The 26,638-nt window shown below is 44.3% G+C and overlaps 1 protein-coding gene across 1 annotated transcript; it reads right to left on the bottom strand.

Moving 5' to 3' along the window:
- Positions 1–299: 299 nt before the first annotated feature.
- On the bottom strand, positions 300–3,938 carry LOC119331844 (polycomb group protein FIE1-like). The gene is made up of 13 exons (XM_037605019.1): positions 3,714–3,938; positions 3,564–3,629; positions 3,353–3,475; positions 2,807–2,887; positions 2,637–2,729; positions 2,134–2,209; positions 1,969–2,048; positions 1,800–1,871; positions 1,523–1,582; positions 1,272–1,368; positions 963–1,026; positions 791–850; positions 300–597 (listed from the first exon to the last, which is right to left on the bottom strand). Exons 1-13 carry the CDS (start codon positions 3,900–3,902, stop codon positions 522–524), a joined length of 1,137 nt encoding a protein of 378 aa, XP_037460916.1. The 5' UTR covers positions 3,903–3,938; the 3' UTR covers positions 300–521.
- Positions 3,939–26,638: the final 22,700 nt, after the last annotated feature.

Below are 26,638 nucleotides of genomic sequence, written 5' to 3' on the forward strand. Positions count from 1 at the left end.
AAGAAAGTTTTTTACCGGGAAAATGAATTATCGAGCTACTAAACGGGCCTTGCGGCGCCACTTACATCCCAAGCAGAGTTACTGTAAAATTCACGCGTTCCAAACAGACCACGAAGACGACACAACAAGCCGACCGGAGAAATTCAGGCCATTCCAGCATCAGGATTATGATGAAGTTCTTCTTCACCCAACAAAGTGTTTCGTTTGGGTGTGTTACGCGAGCAACAGCAGGCTCAGGCAGCTCAATTGGAATGCACAACAAACAAGTAGCAACGAGGACTTAAGTTTAGTTCCCACATTCGGTACATGATAGAGCAAACATACTAAACTGAAACATCCGGCAAATCATCGAATTAACAACATCCTAACTTACAACATTATAAGCTCATAAACCCTAGCTTTTCGACTAAGTAAGGCTGATGGGTACCATTGACTAAGTAAGCACACAACAACCCCCCAATTCAAGCTCAAACTGGCTGGCATTGCCATGGGGCCGCACAGCACGGTGGTTTTCGGTTGCTTCAATTTTTCGCAGCTTCATGTTCCACTTCGTCCCAGCGGTATATGCTGCCATCCTTGCTGCAGGCAACGATCGTGCTGAAGAATGGAAGAAAAGAAGAAGAGTGACACACAATTCTTATGCGTCAACACCAAAACCAGACTTCAAAGAAGAAAAACTATGATGGATGCACATAGCACACATGAGAGGCTATATCCATAAAAGTACAGGATAAATAAATGCTAGAGGTACTACTGGATCAGAGGTGGCGAACGGAACATGGTGATGTACCTTCCATCAAACGACACTGCAGTCTGCCTTATTGTCATTTTGCATTGCGGACTACTCAGCCTGGAAATTATCAGTGTGTACATGCAGGAACATACAAGTTAATAGCTAGCACCACCACAACATGCAGAGGAGGAGAAACTGGGAATAGCTGAACTTGCTTGGTTAAACTTACATGGTAATTAGCTCAGGAGGGCACGTCTGCACATCCCACACATAGATTTTGCCTTCACGGTTGCCTGTTTAATTACGAGCAAACGATTAACCACAAGAGTTATACATTTTGAATTTCATCTAACCCCGATCGGGTGCATGTAGATGAGTTCGTTTACGAGCAAACAATTAGCCACGAGCATGTTTTCTACAAATATCATTTTTTCACGTCTACAAGTACGGCCATCCTCAGAAACTTGTTGACAATCACATAAGTACAATACAATACAGAAATATGTCCGCAGATAATAATTTCAATATAAAGTGTTACCTATTGCTAATTGATTGAAGTGAAAATCACATGAGAATTTGATACACCAAATGTCACAATCGGGCACAGGGTACTTCTGAAGAACATCAATGCTATCCTGCATATGGAATGAAGAATCACTTCAGATGAAGGCACATAGTATGGCCGGCATCATTTTTATAAACAAAGGAGCACAACCAGAACTAGTTTGGATCAGTACAAAAGTATAATTTGTTAAGCCCTATAGTTCTTTAAAAGTAAAACTGCATCACCTCGCCATGACCCTGCTCTTTTGTTTTTGGCTCCCACAGAACAATTTCATTTTCAACACTCTGCAAGTTCAAGGCAAATCAGATCAGATGTTTTCATCCTTCAGGAAATAATTAAACCAGCATTGAGAAACAGGTGGCAGCACTAATCTTTGATATAAAAAGAGACTGTAAAGTATGATATTAAAGGTTTCAGGTATAGTCTGAAATTTTGCACCAGTAAGCATTCTAGCACTGTGTTCACACTAATTCGTCTCCCCTACAAAAATGAGCAATTTACCTTCGACAGGATGAAGTCACCAAGCCACCTAGTACAGTCAACATAGTTAGAATGCACCACGCAAGTCATAAGCTGAAAGGGGATAGATCAGCACGATGCTGAGAGGGTTAAGAACAATACTAAAAGTTTGCATAATAACAGGTTCAAAGATGAGAGATACTTAACATACCGGAAATTGGACAACTTTTGTTGGAAATTTTGATGGAAGGTCAGTCCATGTAAAGGATTTCTTCACGTATGGCGAAAATTCTATGACAACATTAACAAAACATGTCAGTGATCAGCAGTAATAAAATGTAAATAGGAAGCAAGATCGATGAAATGGTTCTCTAACCTTTCATTGACCATATTTTAACTGTATTATCCATGCCACAACTGGCAATTCGGTGCACATCAGAAGGGTGGAAGTCCTGATATAACGGAAGTATGAATGAAAGGACAGTTAGTGCCGAGATAACATGTTTTATTTTTCAGTGATACTAACTAAAATTTGATCCACTCAATAATGCCAGTAGCTGGAAGACATGTTTTAACTATATTTAGAGTGTGTTCGGATTTAGTCCAAGCTAGCCTTGACAAATATTTGGCTAGCTATAATTTTGGTGAAGATTTTGCTAGCCCATAATTTGTCCAACATTGGTAAGAAAACTGAACTAGGGTGGCCAAACGAGCATTGGCATGCCAGAAAATTGGCCATGATCCTAACAAAGACCAAGTTTTTGATTATGAACAAAATATTGGTAGGGTAGCTTTTGGACACAATCCAAACATATCTTCGGGCAGTGAAGTGAGTGGTAATATAAAACAATGTCACTATAGGAGGTAGGTGTAACTTACAACACTCAATACATCATGACGGTGACCTCCTCCTCCAGCAAAAATCAAGATGCAGATCCCTGTATGGACATTCCATAGCCTAACAGACTCGTCCTATAAGGCCATATAAACTGCGTCAGAAAGGTAAAAGGCATAGGTATATCCAGCATCACACCAGGTTATCTGCCAACCTTGCTTGCAGAAATGAAGAGCGAAGGATTCAATGGTTGAGTTCTGATCTCATTTATTGAACCACCATGGCCAATAAAACTCTGCATGATTTGTAAGACGAAATAAGAAACGTACTCCACGTTCGTAATCATTAGTTTAGGATATTGAATCATCATATATATGCCCAATTTCATTACTACCTCAGAAGAATAGATCTGCTAGGTTGTATCCATCCGTCCTAAAATAAGTGTCTCAACTTTGTAAAGTTGAGACACTTATTTTGGGATGGAGGGAGTACATGTTTTCACCATGCTAGACATACTAAAGTATTTGACGTCTACAATCTCTTTCGGAGAAAAATAAGCTACTGCATAGCAGAAACACAACTTTTCCTAAAATTCCAAATCATCATCTCGAATGACAATACAGGGAAACCAACAATTATCAAATAAGTAACTGTTTTCAGAAAGGGCATCAAATAAGCAGCTGAATAGTAGATTGATGCAAGTGAAACTTCATCCATCTTGGCCACAATAACGAAGTAGAAAACTCTGGCACTATTATACCTTAAACAACTTCCCGGTGGCACAGTTGATGACCCGAATGACCATATTGGTTCCTGCTGCCACTAGCAGTGGTGTGCTGCGAAGGTCAGAAACCCAGCTCAGAGTGTAGAATGACTGAGCATCCTGAGATAAGATGCAGACCTCATCAGCCTCAGAGAAAGTACAACTAATATAATAAACTGAAGATTCTAGAGATTGTAATGGAGCTTACGTCCGCATCAATGTATGCTTGCAGAACAGCCAAGTTACCGTCGGGGAGGCCACGGTACGTCGTCACCTGCAAGATCAACACGATTAAGAACATTCCCAAATCTAAAGACAGAGCAAAGATCGAGCAAGCGGGCAACCACAAAAGGCTTACACGATTGCCGCCGGCGGTGGCGAAGATGTCGTAGTAGCGGGCGTCGATGAAGTTGAAGCTGATGGCGTAGAGCGGATGCTTACCCTCAGTGTGCTTGCTGCAGAGCTTGAACTCCCGGCTCCCGCTGGGCACCAGCGACCCCACCGCCGCATCGCACCCTAAACCCTGCACCGGGCGCAGGCTCGCCATGGGCGCCGGGAGAGGCTGGGGCTCTGGCGCCTCCTCCTCCTCCACCGCCGCCTTCCCCTTCCCCTTCCCCCCACCCTTCCTCTCGGCCGGCGCTTTCGTGGCAGCGGCGGCGGTGGCTTGGGCGGGTGGGATGGGGCGGCGCTGTGACCTCCGGCGCGTGTCGACCTCAGGCGTTGTCGTCGCGCTTCAGAGTTGAGAGATTTGGGGTTTAAGCACCGCACAGAAATCAGATTTACATTTTCTTCTTGCGAAAATCAAATTAGGAAAGAATCAAGTGGATACTACAAAACTTTGCTGTATCAATAAAAGCAATTAATCGGGCACCTGCAGTTTACACTTGGATTTACATCTTCCATTTTTGGCAAACCTTTAACGCAGTACAGTAATTGGGTTTTCAAATTGCAAATAGGGACACGAGTATATCAATAGCAAACATTTAATTATATACGTACACAGGTTACAACTGGATTTGTACTGTAACTCAGATGGGGCTACTGCATTCTGCAACCGGATTTACATCCATTCGCATTAAAAAAAAAGATTTACATCCAAATCTTTCTTTTTCACAGAACTGAACAATTGTTCAACAAGTTGATATACCTGGATTTTGCTTCAACTTCACTTAAAAAGTTGAGTAAACAAATTTCCCACTGTGAGGAAAATCACTCATACTAAAGAAAAAAATGTTTTTTTGAAAATAACCTAATAAACTAAAACTATTTGTGTTATCAATGACAATAAACCACATACCATAACTAGATTGAGAACCAAAGGAACTATATAACATAGATCTGAAAATAAAATTTACTTTGATTTAGTAAGAAAAAAAAGTTTGGAGTAACAATATTTTTCGTGTACCACTTACTTGCCATTGGACCCCATCAACGGCGTCTCATCGTTCGGGGTGCTCATGCCGTAGCAAGTAGTTGGACTAAGGGGCCTTGATAAGATGCCTAAAGGTGTAGTTGTGTGGGGTTTTCTAGATAGTTGTCTAGACAACGACACTAAACATGTATAGTATGTTTGACATGCTTTGCCAGATATGGAAGAAAGCGCCGATTTTTTGTTCAGGGGAGTCTCAGATCCACATGTGCGGCTGTAACCACAAAGAAAAGATGGTCAGAATTGAATAAGGCAATGAGATGTCATTGTTCGATGAACCCGGGTAAGTGTTAAGGTGCGATAACAACAAGACAACTGGAGAAGAGGAACACGACGAAGATAATGGATACCAGCAGTGAAGGATGTCGATGGCGGCGGCGGCGGGGGCTGGAATGAATTGTATGTTCTGGTGTATGTTCGGGTTTATATAACTGAAATTTAGGGTTTCAAAACTAGTTGATCAAAATATGTGTTCATGGGCCTGTTGTTTTCACGGGCCTACCCGTTACTTGGGCCCGACACCTTACAGAATGTTCGTGGAATGAACCCATAGATTTTTCATCATCTATAAAGGTCATTTCGATAAATAAAAACTAGATTAAACTCCCATTGACACTACACTAATTTCATAAGGATTATTCGAGTAGCTAGATCTCCAAAAATACTCGTTAAACTCTGGTGTGCATGTAGTCCCTACATTGAAGTTATTCAGTACTTTTTGTATTTGTAGTTCATGTATATAGTATGCAATGTACTATTAATCAACATAATTGATTTGTGTATGGCTTTGTGGTAGCACAAATCCTGCTTTAGACCTCCCTTTTCCAAACTGCTGATAAACTTCCAAGCCGGATATTCTAATTTACCCTAGAAACCTTCATTGATTGTAACATCCTCCCTTCATGGATCTTGGAGGCTTTCTACTCCTGCAAAAGTTATCGTTCCAGTTAGCATAGGATACATGAATCGCGGTACTCCTTCCCCGAGTCTGGATTTCTGCCAAACAAAAAGCGCATCGACCACGTCTTTGCCTAGTGTGACCCATGGCTTTTCTCCTTGGTGACCTTGCAATGTGCCATTGTTCTTAGTGAATCATTATCTGATGATGAATATGAAAATGAAGACATAGATCTGATCTGATATTGTTAGAACCCCACGGTCGGTGCTAGTTATTGAGGGTTTTTTCATCGGGTCCTAACAACACTACTAGAACAAGTACACAGATTCGTAGTCATGGGAACATTACCCTAGGTTTCGGTGCATCTAGAACACGAATAAAAAGTCTCACATAATCTACCTCATTCGGGCCCCTGACGACCCATAAGTATAGGAGATCAATCAGTCTTTCGATAAGTAAGAGTGTCGAACCCAACGGGGAGAAGAAGGAAATGACAAGCGGTTTTCAGCAAGGTATTCTCTGCAAGCACTAAAAATGTTGGTAACAGATAGTTCGATAGCAAGAAATTCTGTAACAAGAAAGTAACACTAAAGGTAAATAAAGTGCAGCAAGGTAGCCCAATCTTTTTGTGGCGAAGGACAAGCCAAAACGGTTTCTTATAATAAGCAAAGCGTTCTTGAGGGGACACGGGAATTTCATCTAGTCACTTTCATCATGTTGGTTGATTTATGTTCGCTACTTTGATAATTTGATATGTGGGTGGACCGGTGCTTAGGTGTTGTTCTTACTTGAACAAACCTCCTACTTATGATTAACCCCCTCGCAAGCATCCGCAACTAAGAGAAAAGTATTAAGATAAAATCTAACCATAGCATTAAACTTTTGGATCCAAATCAGTCCCTTGCGAAGTAGCGCATAAACTAGGGTTTAAGATTCTGTCACTCTCGCGACCCATCATCTAATAACTACTCCACAATGCATTCCCTTAGGCCCAAATATGGTGAAGTGCCATGTAGTCGACTTTCACATGACACCACTAAGGGAATCATAACATACATACCATCAAAATATCGAACACATATCAAGTTCACATGATTACTTGCAACAAGATTTCTCCCGTGACCTCAAGAACAAAAGTAACTACTCACAAATGATATTCATGATCAAGATCAGAGGGGTATTAAATATCATAATGGATCTGAACTTATAATCTTCAACCAAATAAACCATATAGTAATCAACTACAAGATGTAATCAACACTACTATTCACCCACAAGCACCAATCTAAGGTTCCGGTGCAAAGATTGAATACAAGAGATGAACTAGGGTTTGAGAGGAGATGGTGCTATTGAAGATGTTGATGGAGATTGCCCTCCCCAAGATGGGATAGTTGTTGGTGATGATGATAACGATGATTTTCCCCACCGGGAGGGAAGTTCCCTCAGCGGAATCGCTTCGCCGGAGGGCAAAAGTGCTCTTGCCCAAGTTCCGCCTCGAGACGGCGGCGCTTCGTCCCGAAAGTCCTCTCCTCATTTTTTCTAGGTCAAAATGACTTATATACCAGAAGAGGGGCACCAGAGGTGGTCCGAGGAGGGCACAACCCACCAGGGCGCGCCTGGGCTCCCTGGCATGCCCAAGTGGGTTGTGCCCACTTGGTGGCCCCCTCTGGTAGTTATTTGCTCCAATAATTCTTATGTATTCCATAAAACTCCATGAAGTTTCAGCTCATTTGGAGATGTGCAGAATAGGTGGACTGACATAGATTCTTATGAAAACATCTGTCGGTATTCTCTCTCTTTGTGTGAACCTTGCATATTATGAGAGAAAAGGCATTAGAATTATTCCATGCATGAAAACATCATAAATAACAGTAGGAAAACATGACGCAAAATGGACGTATCAACTCTCCCAAGCTTATACCTCGCTTGTCCTCAAGAGAAAACCGAAATCGAATAACATGTCCACATGCTTACAGAGAGAGGTGTCGATAAAAACAAAATACGGACATAGAAACATCAAATATATTATTATAACATCAACAAACTTTAGCATAGAACTTTTATCACAGACTTCTTATGAATAAGTAACAATTCATCACAACATCCAAGTATAAAGCATAAACTCCATTGAAAATCAACAAACTATGTTCTCAGTCAATTTTGCAACTACAATTCATCATCTTTTCAGGAAGGGTCACGTATCGGAGCCTTTTGGCAAGTCCACATACTCAACCATCATATAGTCTTCTATGATTGCTAACACTCACCGCATACACATGAGCAAAAAGTTTAAACCGGACACATAAAAAGATAGGGGCTTATAGTTTCGCCTCCCAACATATTCACCTCAAGGGTGATGTCAACAATAATAACTCATGCCCACCCATATCCAACTGGATATATGTGCCTACATCTTTCCTTACCATATGGTGCTTGCCAAAAGAGAAAATAAAAATGAATAGAGATAAATACTTTGACTCTTGCATAAAAGTAAATACATAAAAGTAAAAGATAGACCCTTCATAGAGGGAGCAGAGGTTTCCATGCGCTTTTTTGGTTGTATGCTCAATCCCTTAGTGCAAAAGAACACCATGTTATATTGCCCCTTATGATAGCAACCATTATTATACAGTCTGTCGCCTTTATTATTTTGCCATCACAAGTTTGTACAACGTTCAATTTTCTCTTACACTAAATGATCTAACAAATTTAGAAGCAATTTTTATTGCCTTATTGCACCGATGACAACTTACTTGAAGGATCTTATTCAATCCATAGGTAGGTATGGTGGGCTCTCAAAATAAGATTTGGGTTGAGGGTTTTGGATGCACAAGTCGTATCTCTACTTAGTGCGGAATTTTTTGGCTAGCAAAGATGGGAGGCAAGCACCACATGTTAAAGGATCTATGACAATAGAACTTCTATGTGAATATGAACAAACATAAATCACTATATTGTCTTCCTTGTCCAACGTCAAATTTTTTGGCATACAATATTTGATGGGGGCTCACAATCAAAAAATATGTCCAAGATAGTGTATTTGCATGTGAATCTTCTCTTCCTGTAACATCCCAAATTTTCAATTTGAAATGTTATACACTAGATCATCTTTGCATATCATATTCTATTGCATTTTGGTTGATCCTAGAAATTTCACGCAACTCAAGGACCCTCGGAGAGAGTTGGGGATTTCGTTATTTTCATATTTGAGTTGTCTCAAATTTGGAAAATAGGATCATTTGATTTTATTTATTTTCTCTTCAATTATTTCTATTACAAAAATATGAGAGAGGGAATTAAATGACTTTTCCAAAATAAAGAAATATTGAGGATTTAATAAAAAATCAAATAAGATTTTATTTTGGTTTTATTTGCTATTTTATTTGAATTTAGGAAAAATGCGCGTTTTTCAAAATTGCATTTAGGCCCAAAATAAATGTTTATCCTGTGCGGCTTGATTTTAGAAGCCAGGGAAAATTTATTTCGGAATTTTTGGAGTCCGTTTAGTATTTCTTTTGTTTTTTTCGAGCGTAATTTTTTTTTAAAAGTCTGAACCGACCTTGGGCCGTAACCTGCCAGGACTCCTCCTGGCCGGGCCTTTTTATAGCGCCCCGAGGCCCCGGCCGAAGCCCAAGCCGCCCCACCCGAAAAACCCTAACCCTAGCCGGCCCCCGCCGCCGCCGCCCCGACGCCGCGCCGCCACCCGCCCGCGCCGCCGCCGCCGGAGCACCGCCGCCGCCGGAGCACCGTCGTTCGCCGGAGTTGCCGGAGGTAGTTTTTTTTGCCTCTGGTTTTTCTCGAAAAACCGTTCGGTTTTCTGACGGTTTTGTTCATTTTTTAGTTTCGTTTTTTTAAATAGATCGGTTTTTCTGGTTTATTTAATTGGCGAGCGTTCGTCTGTTCGTTCGTTTTAACGAACGTTCATCGTTTTTATGCGATTTCTGATCCGATTTTCGTTTTAGTCTAATTTTTCGTTCGTTTATCCGAATCAGGCGATTCAAGCGCCTGTAGTTTCGTCTCGAAACCCTCTTTCCATTTAACCAACTCAAACAAGTTTTTGCCACTGTAAAAATTTCCCTAGATCCAGAATAGTAAACGAAGCCTATTTCTTTTGCCGTTTGTCTTCCGTTGCTTCGTTCGATTTGATTCTTTTTGCCAACCGGAGTTCTTAAGTTGAAATTTCTGGTTATATCTCTTATTTGAGTTTTACCCGTGCATTAGTTGAGTACTTATTGTATGCTTGTTTGTTTGCGATAGAGTACCCGGAGTGCGCCGCTTGCTACTTCGAATCGCTAGGTTTCCCGAATCATCAGCAAGGCAAGTAACACTTTGATCATGTTTTCCCACTACCCAGTTTTATTGCATTAGATCAATCCTCACACATTGCATGATTAGGATCTAATTAAATTGTGGGTTTGGGAAGTAGTTGAGGTAGTACCTATTACCTGTTTGTTATCAAACCTTTGGGAGTTACTTCTACGTTTGCTTATTATGCCATGCTATGCTAGTGGACATGGATTGGGTTTGAGAGTATTTCATGACAGATGTGAGATTGTTAATTAATGGTTTATTTAAGGTGGCAACTTAAACACACATCTGGGTGGATTGAGGCACCTGGGTATTCCAGGATTGCCTGTTTTTTATGGACCGCCACCCAGGCTCAAAGGGATCATGAGATTATTCATGCTAGAAACTTCCGTGTGCAGCCACAAGCTATTATGGGATCTAGCATAGTTGATTAAGTTGTGCGAACTCTTACAGTGGTAGACTAGCAGATGTAGGGGAAAGTAGGTGTAACGGTCTACCCAACCGTAAGATGCTAGTGCTTCTGAAAGACTATGTCTCGGTCATCCGTCTTCTCAAACACCATGCAGTGCGAGAAACCAAAAAGAGGCGATCGAGTCTTGTGGAGAAAAGTGCGCAAACCTCTGCAGAGTGTATAAACTAATCATGATTAGCCGTGTCCCCAGTTATGGACATCTTGAGTATCTAGTACCTGGATTATCATGTGAATCTCAACATGTTACTATAAAAATAAACTTTGTTGGGTTTTGTTTAATGATGATGCTTAATTGGGATTGAGAATGCTGTCAACCATTCTAAATGTTTAACAACTACCAAGATAGTTAAATAAAATTTATTCCTTTGCAGTAGGGAAAAGTTGGCTTTACGCAAAACTGTAACCATAGAGCTTTCCACCAGCCAAATATGCATATAGAATAGCCTGTTTCATTCCATTACTCTCTATGTGTTACTTTGCCAGCATATTCCAGGTGCTGACCCGTTTTCGGGCTGCAACGTTAATGTTGCAGACTTTTCAGACGATGATTAAGAAGTTTTTAGGTCGTGGTTCTATACTCAGTGATGCCGTTGGAGTTGATGGACTCACTTATCTTCCAAGCCTTTCGCTGTTATCGTTATTAGATGGCCTTAAGCCATATTTATTGTAATAAGTTCTCTTTTGAGACCCTCGATGTAATAAGTGTGTGATTGCTATTCTATTATAAATCCTTCAAGTACTTTGTGGTGTCGGCATTACTGATCCAGGGATGACACCTGAGCACAGAGATTGGACCGTTTGAGGTCTGGTTGCTACAAGATGATATCAGAGCACACGCTGACTGTAGGACATGACCACTAGCTAAAAGACCTAGATCACTACTCACTCTCTTCTCTTTCTGACTCCTCATCTTTTCTACTCTTTTAGGATGGCGGATACAAGGAACAAGTTCACGCAACCGGATGAAGATACACCCTTTGGACATCACTTGAAGGAAGTCACTAGATACCTGAACATAGGAGTACCAAGCTTCACCGGAACCTACAACACCACTTTACCTGAAGAAGAGCGCTGGATGATTCAAGTTCAAGTTCCAGGAAGAACGTTCATGATAGTCACCGAGCCCATAGAGTTTTCTTTTGATGCACCAACTTGGAGTCTAGGAAGAGCATGGCAGCTCACATCGCCATGGGACGTATTGGAGAAGTCTATCGCAATGATCTTAAGGATACTATCTACCAGATTTGTGGGCCCCGAGATGAGCACTGGGAGATGATCAGCACCAGGAAGGATAGATCAGTTGCAGCTTTTATCCAGGAGTTAAACCAACACATTCGACGTCAGGAGAACCAGATGTGCGCCGACATGATAGATCTGAAGAAGGCGAGGACAAGAATCAAGGAACTGGAGGAAGAACTCAAGGCTACTCGTGAAGATTATGAAGAGGAAATTGAAGTATTAGTGGAGAAGAATGACGATCTGATCAAGAAGATTGGAATATTTATGGGAGGCCCTACACCGATAGAAGAAGACGAAGAACCCAAGGAGATTTGCCCGGAAGACTACATCATCATCGACGACACCGACTCGGATCCAGATGATAGCGATGATGACTATGTTGATGAAGCTGGAGCAGATATCATGGAGTCTGCAACCAAAGAATATTTTTAGTAGACCACCTCATCAGTAGTAGTAGTCCACCATGTAAAAATAGTAGTCCGAGCACTTTTGCGATAGTTAGATCGATTGTATGCCCTTGTTTGATTGATTGAATGAAGTGAATCATTTGCTTTTGCCTCATGTGCATATGGGTAGTGTTTTCTCTTTAGACCCCCTCTATTCTTAAATCTCATCTTTTCTGAAACCCTCAGATGCCTCCGAGACGTGACCCCGGATTTACCTTCCCACCGGAGCTCACCCAGTTGATCCAGCAGCAAAACACATTGATGCAGTTGCTAGTCCAGAATCAGAACCAGGGGAACAACAACAACAACCCACCACCACCACCACCTATTGATCACTTAGCCCGTTTTCTTAGGCTGAATCCGCCGGTGTTTTCCAGTAGCACCGAGCCGATAGTAGCAGATGATTGGCTCCACAAGATAGCTAGAGAGTTGACCACGACAGGATGCACAGATGCGGAAAAGTTGAAGTTTGCCGCACATCATCTTGAAGGACACGCAGCATCATGGTGGGAGAATTTCACAGCCACTTTCCCTGTCGACACTGTCATGTGGGACCAGTTTCAGCAGGCTTTTCGAACTGCCCATGTTTCAGCAGGAGCTATGTCCATGAAGAAGCGAGAGTTTCGCAACTTGCGCCAAGGAGGATGGACTATTGGCCAGTATGTGGAGGACTTTACTAAATTAGCACATTATGCCCCAGATGACGTTTGCTACGGATGCAGCTAAGCAGAAGTTTCTGGAAGGACTGAATGATGAGTTGAGCATGCAGTTGATGGTGGCAACCTTCAACAACTACCAGGAGTTGGTAGATCGTGCTCTCATGATTGAAGGGAAGTAACAGCAGATTGAGAATCGCAAGAGGAAGTATGGACAAGGGAAGCACAATTCAGGAGCTCAGCAGAAACCACGTTTTACCCCTAGACCGGGAGGAAATTTTCAGCATACCCATGGAGGAGGTAGCTCGCACAATCACAATGGCACCAAGAATGGTAATGGGAATGGAGGAAGTAACAGCCAGAACCGCACCAACCCATCGACCCCAGCCAAGAGGGACCTGAGCCAAGTCACTTGTTTTAAGTGCCAGAAGACATGACATTATGCCAATGAATGTCCTGAATCACAGAATGGAAATGGCAATGGAAGCTCTGGGAAGAAGCCGAACCCTTTCAACAGGGGACAGGTGAACCACGTTAACATGGAGGAGGTTGAAGAGCAGCCGGATGCAGTAATCGGTAAGTTTTTGGTTAAGTAATTTACTGCACTCGTTCTTTTTGATACTGGTGCATCGCATTCATACATATCACGGGGATTTGTGGATAAGTATAACCTGCCCACCAAAGTTCTTAGAACACCTATGTTAGTAAGCTCACCAGGAGCGGAGTATATGGCTAGTCAAGGATGTTTTCAAGTGCCACTAAATATAGGTAGGCATGTGTTTCCCTTAGATTTGATAATATTGGAATCACAAGGTTTGGATGCAATTCTGGGTATGGATTGGTTGTCGATGTATGGAGGAAACATCGATTGCGCCAGTAAGTCAATCTTGCTTACCACCCCAGAAGGGAGAAGGATCAAGTATGTATCCCGGCATGTGCTGAAGAGGACTCAAGTAAATTGTTTAACATGAGTTGTGCAGGAGGAAGTACCAGTAGTGAAGGATTTCCCCAAAGTATTTCCAGAAGAATTGCCAGGCATGCCACCAAATAGAGATATTGAGTTTTTGATTGAGCTTTTGCCAGGCACAGGGCCAATATCAAAGAGACCATATAGGATGCCCGCAAAGGATTTGGTGGAAATCAAGAAGCAGATTAAGGAGTTACTGGATAAGGGATATATTCTCCCAAGTTCATTGCCTTGGGGATCGCCAGTACTTCTAGTGGAAAAGAAGGATGGATCGTTAAGGATGGTTGTTGATTATCGAGGTTTGAATGAAGTAACCATCAAGAACAAGTACCCACTACCAATGATCAATGATCTGTTTGATCAATTGCAAGGAGCTAAGGTGTTTTCCAAGATCGATCTGCGATCAGGATACCACCAGTTGAAGATTCGAGAACAGGATATACCTAAGACGGCTTTTACCACAAGGTATGGGCTGTACGAGTATACCGTTATGTCATTTGGTCTGACTAACGCACCTGCATATTTTATGAACATGATGAACAAAGTGTTTATGGAGTTTTTGGATAAGTTCGTCGTAGTGTTCATTGATGAAGCATTTGCATTTGGTTCTTGGAAAGCTCAGAGAACATCAATTATATGCCAAGTTTAGCAAATCTGAGTTTTGGTTGAAGGAAATTGGATTTCTCGGACATGTTATATCCGGAGAAGTTATAGCAGTAGATCCCACTAAAGTTGATACCGTGACCAAGTGGGAAGCGCCAACAACAGTTGGAGAGATCCGGAGTTTTCTTGGACTCGCAGGATACTACCGGAGGTTTATTGAGAATTTCTCAAAGATTGCGAAGCCTATGACGGAGTTGTTGAAGAAGGATACTAAGTTCAAATGGACTGAGGAATGTGAGGCTAGTTTCCAGGAGTTGAAGAAACGTTTGTTTACCTCACCAGTGTTGATTTTATTGGATCATACCAAGGATTATGAGGTGTATTGTGACGCTTCACGTCGAGGACTTGGAGCAGTTCTTATGCAGGAAGGAAGAGTTGTTTCATATGCCTCACGACAGCTTAAGCCCCATGAGTTGAATTATGCTACGCATGATTTGGAGTTAGCAGCCGTAGTGCATGCATTGAAGACTTGGAGACATTTTCTGATTGGAAACCATTGCGAGGTGTACACGGATCACAAGAGTTTGAAGTATATTTTCACACAGAAGGAGTTGAACCTCAGACAAAGGAGATTGTTGGAGCTCATAAAGGATTATGATATGAAATTGCATTATCACCCCGGAAAGGCTAACGTAGTAGCTGACGTGTTAAGCCGTAAGAGCCATGTCAACACCCTAATGACGGGACATTTACCAAGGGAGTTAGCTGAAAATCTTCGTGACCTATGTTTGGAGATAGTCCCGAGAGGCTATGTAGCAGCATTGGAGATTCAGTCTACTTTGATGGATAAGATCAGAGAAGCCCAGAAGTCTGACAAGGAGATTGCCCCTATAAAAGAGAAAATGAGAAAAGGAAAAGCTAAGGGATTTCGTGAAGATGAGCATGATACCTTATGGTTTGAAGACCGTGTTTATGTGCCTAATGATTCGGAGATCAGGAAGTTAATTTTACAAGAGGCCCATGATTCACCTTATTCGATTCACCCAGGAAATACCAAGATGTATTTGGATTTGAAGGATACTTTCTGGTGGACCGGAATGAAGAAGGATATTGTGGAGTATGTAGCAGTTTGTGATGTATGTCAGAGAGTAAAGGCAGAGCATCAGAAGCCAGCAAGATTGCTACAGCCATTGCTGATACCCGAATGGAAGTGGGATAAGTTAGGCATGGATTTTATTACAGGATTGCCCAGAACACGTTCAGGCTATGACTCGATATGGGTTGTAGTCGATCATTTGACAAAGGTAGCTCATTTCATTCCAGTGAAGACTACCTATACCAGTGCAAAGTTGGCAAAGATATACATGACTAGAATCGTTTGTCTGCATGGAGTTCCAAGGAGCATAGTATCAGATAGTGGAACCCAATTTACCTCAAAGTTCTAGAATTAGTTGCATGAAACCTTGGGAACCAGACTGGAGTTTAGCACAACTTTCCACCTGTAGACAGATGGACAGACTGAGAGAGTCAATCAGATTTTGGAGGATATGCTAAGAGTTTGTGCGCTAGATTACGGATCTAGCTGGGACAAGAATTTGCCATATGCAGAGTTCTCTTACAACAACAACTATCAATCTAGTTTGAAGATGGCCCCTTTTGAAGCCTTGTGCGAAAGAAGGTGCAGGACCCCGTTTTCTTGGGATGAAGTTGGATACCGCCAGTTGTTTGGACCGGATCTGATAAGGGAGTCTGAACAGAAAGTGAAATTGATTCGTGATAGGCTCAAGGTAGCTTAATCCAAGCAGAAGAGTTATGCAGATTCTAAACGTAAGGAGATAGTTTACGAAGCCGGAGACCGAGTTTATCTTCGAGTATCACCACTTCGAGGAGTTAAGCGCTTTGGAGTTAAGGGAAAGTTAGCGCCATGTTTTGTAGGCCCATAAAAGTTTTGGAGCGTATGGGAGAAGTAGCCTATAAGTTGGAATTGCCCGAAGGATTGTTAGGAGTTGACGACGTGTTCCACGTATCCCAGTTGAAGAAGTACCACGCAGAGATGGCTGATATACCACTGAGAGATACAGTACCACTGGAAGCAATTCAGTTGGACAGTGATTTGACCTATGAGGAGAAACCAGTTAAGATTCTAGAGTATGTCAGTCGAGTCACCCGCAGCAAGGTTATCAAGTTTTGCAAGGTTCAGTGGAGCCACCACACGGAGGATGAAGCCACCTGGGAACGAGAGGAAGATTTTCTGAAGGACCACCCTCACCTATTTTCTAGCCAACCCGAACCTCGAGGGCGAGATTCGTCTTAAGGGGGGTAGGTTTGTAACATCCCAAATTTTCAATTTGGAATGTTATACACTAGATCATCTTTGCATATCATATTATATTGCATTTTGGTTGATCCTAGAAATTTCACGCAACTCAAGGACCCTCGGAGAGAGTTGGGGATTTTGTTATTTTCATATTTGAGTTGTCTCAAATTTGGAAAATAGGATCATTTGATTTTATTTATTTTCTCTTCAATTATTTCTATTACAAAAATATGAGAGAGGGAATAAAATGACTTTCCCAAAATAAAGAAATATTGAGGATTTAATAAAAAATCAAATAAGATTTTATTTTGTTTTTATTTGTTATTTTATTTGAATTTAGGAAAAATGCGCGTTTTCAAAATTGCATTTAGGCCCCAAATAAATGTTCATCCTATGTGGCTTGATTTTAGAAGCCGGGGAAAATTTATTTCGGGATTTTTGGAGTCAGTTTAGTATTTCTTTTGTTTTTTTCGAGCGTAATTATTTTTCTAAAAAAACGAAAAAAAGCCCGAACCGACCTTGGTCCGTAACCGGCCAGGACTCCTCCTCGCCAGGCCTTTTTATAGCGCCCCGAGGCCCCGGCCAAAGCCCAAGCCGCCCCACCCGAAAAACCCTAACCCTAGCCGGCCCCCGCCGTCGCCCCGCCGCCGCCGCCAGAGCACCGCCGCCCCGCCGGACCGCCGCCGCCATTCGCCGGAGTTGCCGGAGATAGTAGACAGATACTATTCGTTGTTGGCTCGATATGAGACCCATGGGCAATTCAAAACTCAAGATTGAACGATAAAGTAGTAGGTAATAATAACCGATGTATAACGTAAGCAAACACGAAAGAATGCGACCTCTCTTCCGGAACTATGTAGTCCTCAGTTTGATCTCCTCAGTCGACGATGGTAATGCAGTTGGCGTGGCTGTCGGCAACGGGGAAGATGATCTGAGGCGGTGAAAGGAAGTCTGCAGGGGGGATCTCTGCTGCAGCGAATGCTTCTGTCGATGGTGCACCTCAGGTGGGGTGGATGACGGCACGGCAGGAGCAGGACATAACACACAGAGTTTTCTTTGACGGCTATCTGAAAATGAAGTAAATCTATAAGGGCTCCTTAGAATTGGAGGATTCTATAAACGTAGGGACAGGAAAAACACATGAATAGGATATGAATGCACGTGCAAAACAGAGTATTTGGAAACATAGGATTTCAGTCAACCTGGGTGTTTGGCTCACATGAATTGGAAGAACAGAGGAATGGAGAAACAAAGTGATGCGATGAGTGTACAACCTCTTTGGCATAGCCTTGTGGACCTCAACATCATTGGGTTGGACATGGAGGATGGTGATGATGCTGGTGTGACTGTTGGAGGCGGGGAAGAAGATCTGAGGCCTCTGGAAACGGCGCCGAGGGTACTGCTCCCTGTGATGGACGGTTCCGTCATTGGAGCAGCTCCGCTAAGGTGTACGGCGACGAGGCTAAAGCATGACAAGACCGACAACGTTAATCTGAAGTGGGACCCTAATATCATCTGCAATAGATGATGTAATATACATCACCAAAAAGTGATAGATGTAAAACGCATCAGCCGCGCCACAGCCGCTCCGACAGATCCTGTAAGTACTGTTCACTCTGAACTTAACTGAAGAAAATGAACTTCACAGTCGAAACTGATTGAACTAGTAACAGAGCATTGCATTAGATGTTTAGGGCGTTCGAGCACTAGTAGCAGAGAAGCAGTGATCTAAGTCAGCAGACGCTCGAGCAGGGAATGCACTAGCAGAGAGCAAGTCGTGCAGTAGCACCGCGAGCGAGTGCTAAAGCAGCAACTCCTGTAGCTGCTAGAGGTCGTGAAGTAGTAGCAGTAGCGCAAGCGAGAGCAAGAGCAGAGCAGTAGCACGAACGAAAGCAGGAGCAGTGCAGCAGCGCGACTGACAGCAAGAACAGAGCCGCAACGCGAGGGAGAGCCGAAGTAGGAGCAGCTAGTGCCGTTGTGGAAGTCGCCGCCGGGGAAGCAACGACATGGGGAAGAGACGCCATGGATGATGTGGCCGGCGACGACGCCGTCGAGGAGACACGCCATGTGTGCTCGGTATCGAGCACCGGCATCCCCGTGAGATCGAATAAAATATAAAATGCAACGGTGAGTGCAGAACCTCTTTGGTGGCGCCGAGTTGGCCTCGTCTTCATCGGAGGAATTGGTGAGGGTGCTGCGGTTTCGGTGGGGCAGGTCAAGACGGCGCTGTGGGGATTGAGGTGGCGCGATAGATGAGGCAAACATCGGGGCAGCTCCTTGGAGGTGGAGGACAGGGCGGCTGATCCGGCGGGACGACGAGATCGACAACGGATCCTCATCCGGTGCGGTGGATGAGGGAGGACGAGCTGTTGTGGTGGACGACGTAGTCGGGGAAGAGTCTCCGACTGGGCGGCGGTCGGGAGGCCGACGGAGGAGCGTGGGGTTTCGCGGGTTTTGGTGGCCTAGGTGTACGAATGGGGGGGTGAAGAGGGAGGGGGGAGCCAAGCTTAGGGACGCGCTTGTCCGAAATGTAGGGTAAGTTACCAGCGTACCCCCACCGGTTTTGACACCGCGACGTGGAGCTTCATTTCCGGCTGAGGGGTAGAAGGGGGATTTCGCGTGTCTGGGCTGTGGGAGCGATTTCGGATGAGGAGGGAGTTCTCGCGCGCGTCCAAATTTCGGGATAACAAGGCGCGGCACGGGTTGAAGAAGCGGGAGTTTCAAAGCAGGTGAGACAAAAGATACTCGAGCTTGAAAATTTCAGGATAACAAGCTGCGGATTCCTTGTTCGGCAGAACAAACTTAACGTGTAAAAAAACAATTCATACAAGACACAAGAGAGTCATGTCCCCTTTTACTATATTGCTATAGATGCCATTGAAAAAACTACAAGAAAAATGTAAAAAAAATCGGGAGAACAAGATTACCCTGCACACTACCAAATCGATTCGCACTTCCCTCAACAACAACAAAAAACAAATCAATTCCCACCAAATAAAGAGTAATGTCCCTTTTTATATGATTACAGATGCCATGATCTCGAATTTTAATTTTTGAATCCACGTTATGTTGAATTCGAATATATCGTTAGGTGACCTTGCGGTTTATAATTGATGTAGTCGTACATTTTGATCTTCCATCATACATGAACATTTTACTCCACCATGTGAACACATATATTATCGTCTACCATATGGACTAAATTTGAATCAATTTTCCTTATTTGAATACGATTGTTGTCAAGTTATACAATAATTTAAATATTATCTTGATAAGAAAAAACATACATATAGCAGTAATCATATTTCACTATGAACTACATGTACCATACACTCTCCAATTCAAATATTTGTATCCATTTTATGTTGAATTCAAATCATAGTACATTATTGGTCTAGGTAGCGAGATGTTTGGGATAATCTAAACCCTGTTTTCATACGTATAATTTTTGGCTGAATTGGGACAAGTTTTGGTATATGCCTCTTGCAAAACCGGAGATTCTCTCAACAAGCACTACTAGGAAAATGCTTACCAGTAGCGCCAGTTTTTGTGCTACCAGTAGCGCTGGCACCAGCGCTACTGCTACGATGCTACTGCTATTTTGTAGCAGTAGCGTGTTTTTAGGCCAGCACTACTGGTAAGTTCAACTACTATTAGCGCGTTTTTAGGCCAGCACTAGTGGTAAGTTCAACTACTAGTAGCGCGCTTTTAGGCCTGCGCTACTGCTAACTTTTATGGTTTTTTTAGCATTTTGGCGCTGTACATGTTTAAACAGATATATCTTTTATACAATAACAACTCATCATGAACTAGTATGTTTAAATAGCATATTCATTACCACTTGTCATCACCATCAAACAATGTTCGTCAATGAGACATCATATAACAAGTTGGTCACTAGTCATAATCACAACTCCTCCTCATCATCAACTCTAACACATTGTAGCACATAATACCACATTCTAGCTACGACCTACTCCTCTCATAGGACCTACTCTACCCTCTCTTAGGTAAAATATCATAAAACAAGATAGGCATTGACGCCGCATTAAGGAAAATTGACTCTCCATAATAAAGAACGAAGATCATCTTGTCTCCAAGTCTTGGCCTACGCACAATGTTTCTTCCAAGTAGCTCTCTACAATGGTTCAAACATTTTTTGAAATTATCAATTATCAGGGCTTCCTCGCTTTTAGAAATCCGGTATGGACAGGAGTGATGTGGATACTGCGGCTGACCTAGCTGTGGTGGCCGTAAGCTCATAACATTAACGCGGCCTCTCGTCAACATCAGATGAGGCACACAATCCATCGGGATTTTGTGTTCAAAAACATAGTAATAACTTTGTAGTTAGCAATATAGTTTAGTTTTAGAAGAATTTATGCAAAAGATGCACGAATGTCATAATAGTAGAAAATCTTACCATGATATCTCCATTGATGTTACCGTAGTTCAACATGTGCACTAGTGGCACGTATTGACCATAATGTGGAGGAGTTCGATAATAGCTATTGTAATTCTCAATATCAGTAAAAAAATGCGATAAGACCATCTTGCTCCTTATAAGTTAATTGTGCTTCATCATTGTAGTAGTAGGTTCTGTCTAGCATATTTCGTACATTTTTTGAAGAATCAAAATAAGTTGTCAATGGAAATAAACTGTCAAATATTTTGAAATAAACAATATAGATTACTTAGTAAATATGTTTAAGAAACTCACATAGCGGTAGAACTGGAAGCGTGTCAACAAGGACCCAAATGGTCATATCATTTTCGTTGATGTCAGGATCACCAAGATCGAAGGTGAGAAGCATACCCTCATGAAAATCATATGCCTTGCAAAGGGCTTCCAATTTAGGCAACCAAAATTGGATGAGTTCACAGAATTGTATAGATTACAGCAAAATCATAACCATGATGGGTCCTTAGTTGAATTATCTTTGTCTCCATTCTTTCATGATCTTCAAAACACATCTTCTCCAAGACATAGCGTCTTGCATGGCATGGGATAAGCTAGTCGAATTGTAAAAGACGAAAATTACACGTTGAAGAAGCAGAGAAGTCGTGCAAAAAATAACAAAAAACACTTGTCGTCGTTGCGTACCGTTTCAACATCGAAGGTCTCTTGGAGCTTGATGCTGAAGCGCCGACTGAGGGAGTCCTGGATTAGGGGTTGTTCGGGTAGCCGGACTATACCTTCAGCCGGACTCCTGGACTATGAAGATACAAGATTGGAGACTTCGTCCCGTGTCCGGATGGGACTTTCCTTGGCGTGGAAGGCAAGCTTGGCGATGCGGATATTCAAGATCTCCTACCATTGTAACCGACTCTATGTAACCCTAACCCTATCTGGTGTCTATATAAACCGGAGGGTTGTAGTCCGTAGGCAATCGACTCCATATACAACAATCATACCATAGGCTAGCTTCTAGGGTTTAGCCTCCTTGATCTCGTGGTAGATCTACTCTTGTACTACCTATATCATCAATATTAATCAAGTAGGACGTAGGGTTTTAGCTCGATCAAGAGGGCCCGAACCTGGGTAAAACATCGTGTTCCCTGCCTCCTGTTACCATCCGGCCTAGACGCACAATTCGGGACCCCCTACCTGAGATCCACCGGTTTTGACACCGACATTGGTGCTTTCATTGAGAGTTCCTCTGTGTCGTCGCCTTTAGGCCTGATGGCTCCTTTGATCATCAACAACGATGCGGTCCAGGGTGAGGCTTTGCTCCCCGGACAGATCTTCGTCTTCAGCGGCTTCGCTCTGCGGGCCAATTCGTTCGGCCACCTGGAGCAGATCGAAAGCTACGCCCCTGGCCATCAAGCCAGGTTTGGAATCTTAAACTACATGGCTGACATCCGCGGAGACTTGATCTGTGACGGGCTCGAGCCACGGCCAAGCGCGCCACACTATCTCGAGGGGCATGATCTAGCTCTGCCCCCGGACAGTGTCCTGGAGGCCGCACACGCATCGGTTCCGACCCCTAACTCGGAGCCTATTGCGCCAATCGAGGATGAGTGGTTGGACGTCACCTCGGGGGCTGCGATCTCGAAAGTGATCAAGCCGAACGCTAGCCCCGCACTCTGCACGACCCGTGACTCCGAGGATCCGGACTCCTCCCCGGACTCCGAACCCCCCACGCCCCTGCCAATCGAATCCGATTGGGCGCCGATAGTGGAGTTCACCGCTGCAGACATCTTTCAGCATTCGCCTTTTGGCGACATCCTGAATTCTCTTAAGTCTCTCTCTTTATCAGAAGAGCCCTGGCCGGACTACGGTCAGCGAGGGTGGGATACAGACGGTGAGGAAATTCAAAGCCCACCCACCACCCACTTTGTAGCCACTGTCGATGATCTAACCGACATGCTTGACTTCAGCTCCGAAGACATCGACGGCATGGACGACGATGTAGGAGACGAATAGGAACCAACACCTGTAGGGTGCTGGAAGGCCACCTCGTCATATGACATATATATGGTGGATACTCCAAAATATGGAGATGGCGATGGAACAGTGGGGGATGACGCCCCCAAGAAACAGCCAAAGCGCCGACGTCAGCGGTGCCGCTCTAAATCCCACCAAAGCAAAAACGGTGATTCCGGCACGAGAGATAATACTACCCCGGATAGCGCCGAAGAACACCCACCTCAGCAAGATTCGACACAGGAAGATGGAGAAGCCAGCCCTCATGAGAGAGCGACAGACCGAGAGGTCGAGGATGATAACTATACGCCTCCCTCCGAAGACGAGGCAAGCCTCGATGATGATGAATTCGTCATACCATCAGACGCTGCCGAACAAGAGCGTTTTAAACGCAGGCTTTTATCCACGGCAAGCAGCCTCAAGAAAAAGCAGCAACAACTTAGAGCTGCCCAAGATTTGCTAGCTGACAGATGGACTGAAGTCCTTACGGCCGAAGAGTATGAACTTGAACGCCCCTCCAAGAGTTACCCGAAGCGCAGGCCGCTACCCCGATCAGAGGAGGAAGCACCTACATCACCAGCGCATGACATGGCAGACCGGCCACCTCGCGGCCGCGACAGAGAGGCCTCTCGGCCCTCCACCCAAGCCATGCCCCAACGCCGCTCAACTAAGGCATGGGAAAATGCGCCCGACCTGCAAGGCATACTGGAGGATAAGGCAAGACAAACAAGATCGATCTACGGATCGCGCAGGCGCCCTACGTCATGTGACAATGATCTTCACTCCGGATACAACAAATCCGGCCGGGCCGAACACAACAGACATAGCTCTTCCGAGTTGCGTCGTGATATAGCCCAATATAGAGGCGGCGCACACCCGCTATGCTTCACGAATGAAGTAATGGATCATAAAATCCCAGAGGGTTTCAAACCCGTAAACATCGAATCATACGATGGCACAACAGATCCGGCGGTATGGATCGAGGATTATCTCCTTGACATCCACATGGCACGCGGCGATGATCTACACGCCATCAAATACCTCCCGCTCAAACTTAAAGGACCGGCCCGGCATTGGCTTAATAGCTTGCCACCAGACTCAATCGGTTCTTGGGAGGACCTGGAAGCTGCATTCCTCGACAACTTCCAAGGCACTTATGTGCGACCGCCGGATGCCGACGACTTAAGCCACATAATTCAGCAGCCAGAGGAATCGACCAGACAATTCTGGACACGGTTCCTAACAAAGAAAAACCAGATAGTCGACTGTCCGGACGCAGAGGCCCTAGCAGCCTTCAAGCATAACATCCGCGACGAGTGGCTTGTCTGACACCTGGGATAGGAAAAGCCGAAATCCATGGCAGCCCTCACGACACTCATGACCCGCTTTCGCGCGGGAGAAGACAGCTGTCTAGCTCGCAGTAACAACTTATCAAAGAACCCTGGTAATTCGTATACCAAGGACAAAAGTGGCAGGACACGTCGGAATAAGCAAAAACGCCGCGTTAACAGCGACAGCAATGAAGACACGGCAGTCAGTGCCGGATTCACAGGCTATAAATCCGGTCAGCGGAAAAAGCCATTCAAAAAGAATACTCAGGGCCCGTCCAGTTTGGACCGAATACTCGATCGCTTGTGCTAGATACATGGCACCCCCGGAAGGCCAGCCAATCACACTAACAGGGATTGTTGGGTGTTCAAGCAGGCAGGCAAGTTAAGGGCCGAAAACAGAGACAAGGGGCTGCATAGCGACGACGAGGAGCCCAAGCCACCGAACAACAATGGACAGAAGGGCTTTCCCCCACAAGTGCGGACGGTGAACATGATATACGCAACCCACATTCCCAAGCGGGAGCGGAAGCGTGCGCTACGGGACGTATACGCGATGGAGCTAGTCGCCCCAAAGTTCAACCCATGGTCCTCCTGCCCGATCACTTTTGATCGAAGGGACCATCCCACTAGCATCCGTCATGGCGGCTTCGCCACATTGGTTCTCGACCCAATCATCGACGGATTTCATCTCACAAGAGTCCTCATGGACGGCGACAATAGCCTGAACCTGCTTTATCAGGATACAGTGCGGAAAATGGGCATAGATCCCTCAAGGATTAAGCCCACAAGAACAACCTTTAAAGGCGTTATACCAGGTGTAGAAGCCAACTGTACAGGCTCAGTAACACTTGACGTGGTCTTCGGATCCCCGGACAATTTCCGAAGCAAAGAGTTAATCTTCGATATAGTCCCGTTTTGCAGTGGCTATCACGCCCTGCTCGGACGAACCGCATTCACAAAGTTCAATGCGGTGCCGCACTACGCATATCTCAAGCTCAAGATGCCAGGCCCTCGAGGAGTAATTACGGTCAACGGAAACACTGAATGCTCCCTCCGTACGGAGGAGCATATGGCGGCTCTCGTAGCGGAGGTACAAAGTAGCCTTCTCAGGCAATTCTCCAGTCCGGCCATTAAAAAGCCAGACACTGCCAAGCGCGCCCGGAGTAACCCACAACAGGACCGCCTGGCACACTCTGAGCAAGCGTAGCAATGCGGCCCCAACCCCAGCTTTTGCGACATAGCGAAACCAGTACCTCGCGTACATAACTACGCCCTTGAAATACCATGGGCACAGGGGAAGGGGCACAATAACGGCACACCCAAAATACGGCTTAAAACGTACTAGGGGCTGCCGGATTCTGTTTTTAATTTTTTCTTAGTTTCAAGACTTCATACTTCGGACGACCTGTTCGGCAATTCGACTGCCGCACAAACGATGCAAGATCCAGGGAGGCAGACAAGCCATGCCGCATTATGGAACTCCCAAGTGGTCTCTGTTACGAGCGGTATACCTGTTTTAAATACAATTCCGCGGCCTGCCCCTGGTCAGGACATACTGAATAGTCCAATATCTTTTGCTTACCGCATTATTTGTATGTTCGGCTTTGATAAATAGCCTCTCTATAAACAATGCTTAGCTTCATGACTATTTTTTGCATTATCTTCTTTTCACATTTATGTTTATTAAATGACATGATTGCACCCGTACATCATGGTACGGCAAACACGCCAGGGGCTTTAGTACCCCTCATAATGGCATGAGAAGTCCGTACACTTTCACAAGTGCGGCACCCCGAACTTATAGCACTATATGCATCGGCCCCGAATCATGATCTGGGTCAATAGTTGGGTTTGCCCGGCTCCTATGTTTTGGTGCCTTACGTTCCGCTCTATCGGCTAAGGTAGCACTAGGAGAACCACTGCGATTGTGCCCCGGTTCAGCTGGGTTAAGCACCTCAGTGGAGAAAGCTAAAACTGACTGTCATGATGAGGCGAGAGACCGGTCGCTGTTCGAGAGGTTTTTCGAGTCCCTAAAGACTTATGCCGCTTCGAGCGAGGAGCTGGCTTTGTCCGGCCAAGGCGTGGATAGCGCCCCGAACTCGGTCTTCCGAACTAGGGGCTTCGCCGAAATTTAAAATTACAGAGTTCTATGGCTAAGTGAGAGTGTTCAAGCATTATAGTCCGATTGCC

This window comes from Triticum dicoccoides, chromosome 7A (assembly GCF_002162155.2).
Source record: "Triticum dicoccoides isolate Atlit2015 ecotype Zavitan chromosome 7A, WEW_v2.0, whole genome shotgun sequence".
Taxonomy (NCBI): Eukaryota; Viridiplantae; Streptophyta; class Magnoliopsida; order Poales; family Poaceae; genus Triticum; species Triticum dicoccoides.

Coding starts and splice junctions, on each gene's coding strand:
- LOC119331844 (XM_037605019.1), bottom strand. CDS start 3,902: ATGGCGAGCCTGCGCCCGGTGCAGGGTTTAGGGTGCGATGCGGCGGTG. Junction 2,049..2,133: donor TAAAATATGGTCAATGAAAG/GTTAGAGAACCA, acceptor ATGTTGTCATAG/AATTTTCGCCATACGTGAAG. Junction 1,369..1,522: donor AAGAGCAGGGTCATGGCGAG/GTGATGCAGTTT, acceptor TTCCATATGCAG/GATAGCATTGATGTTCTTCA.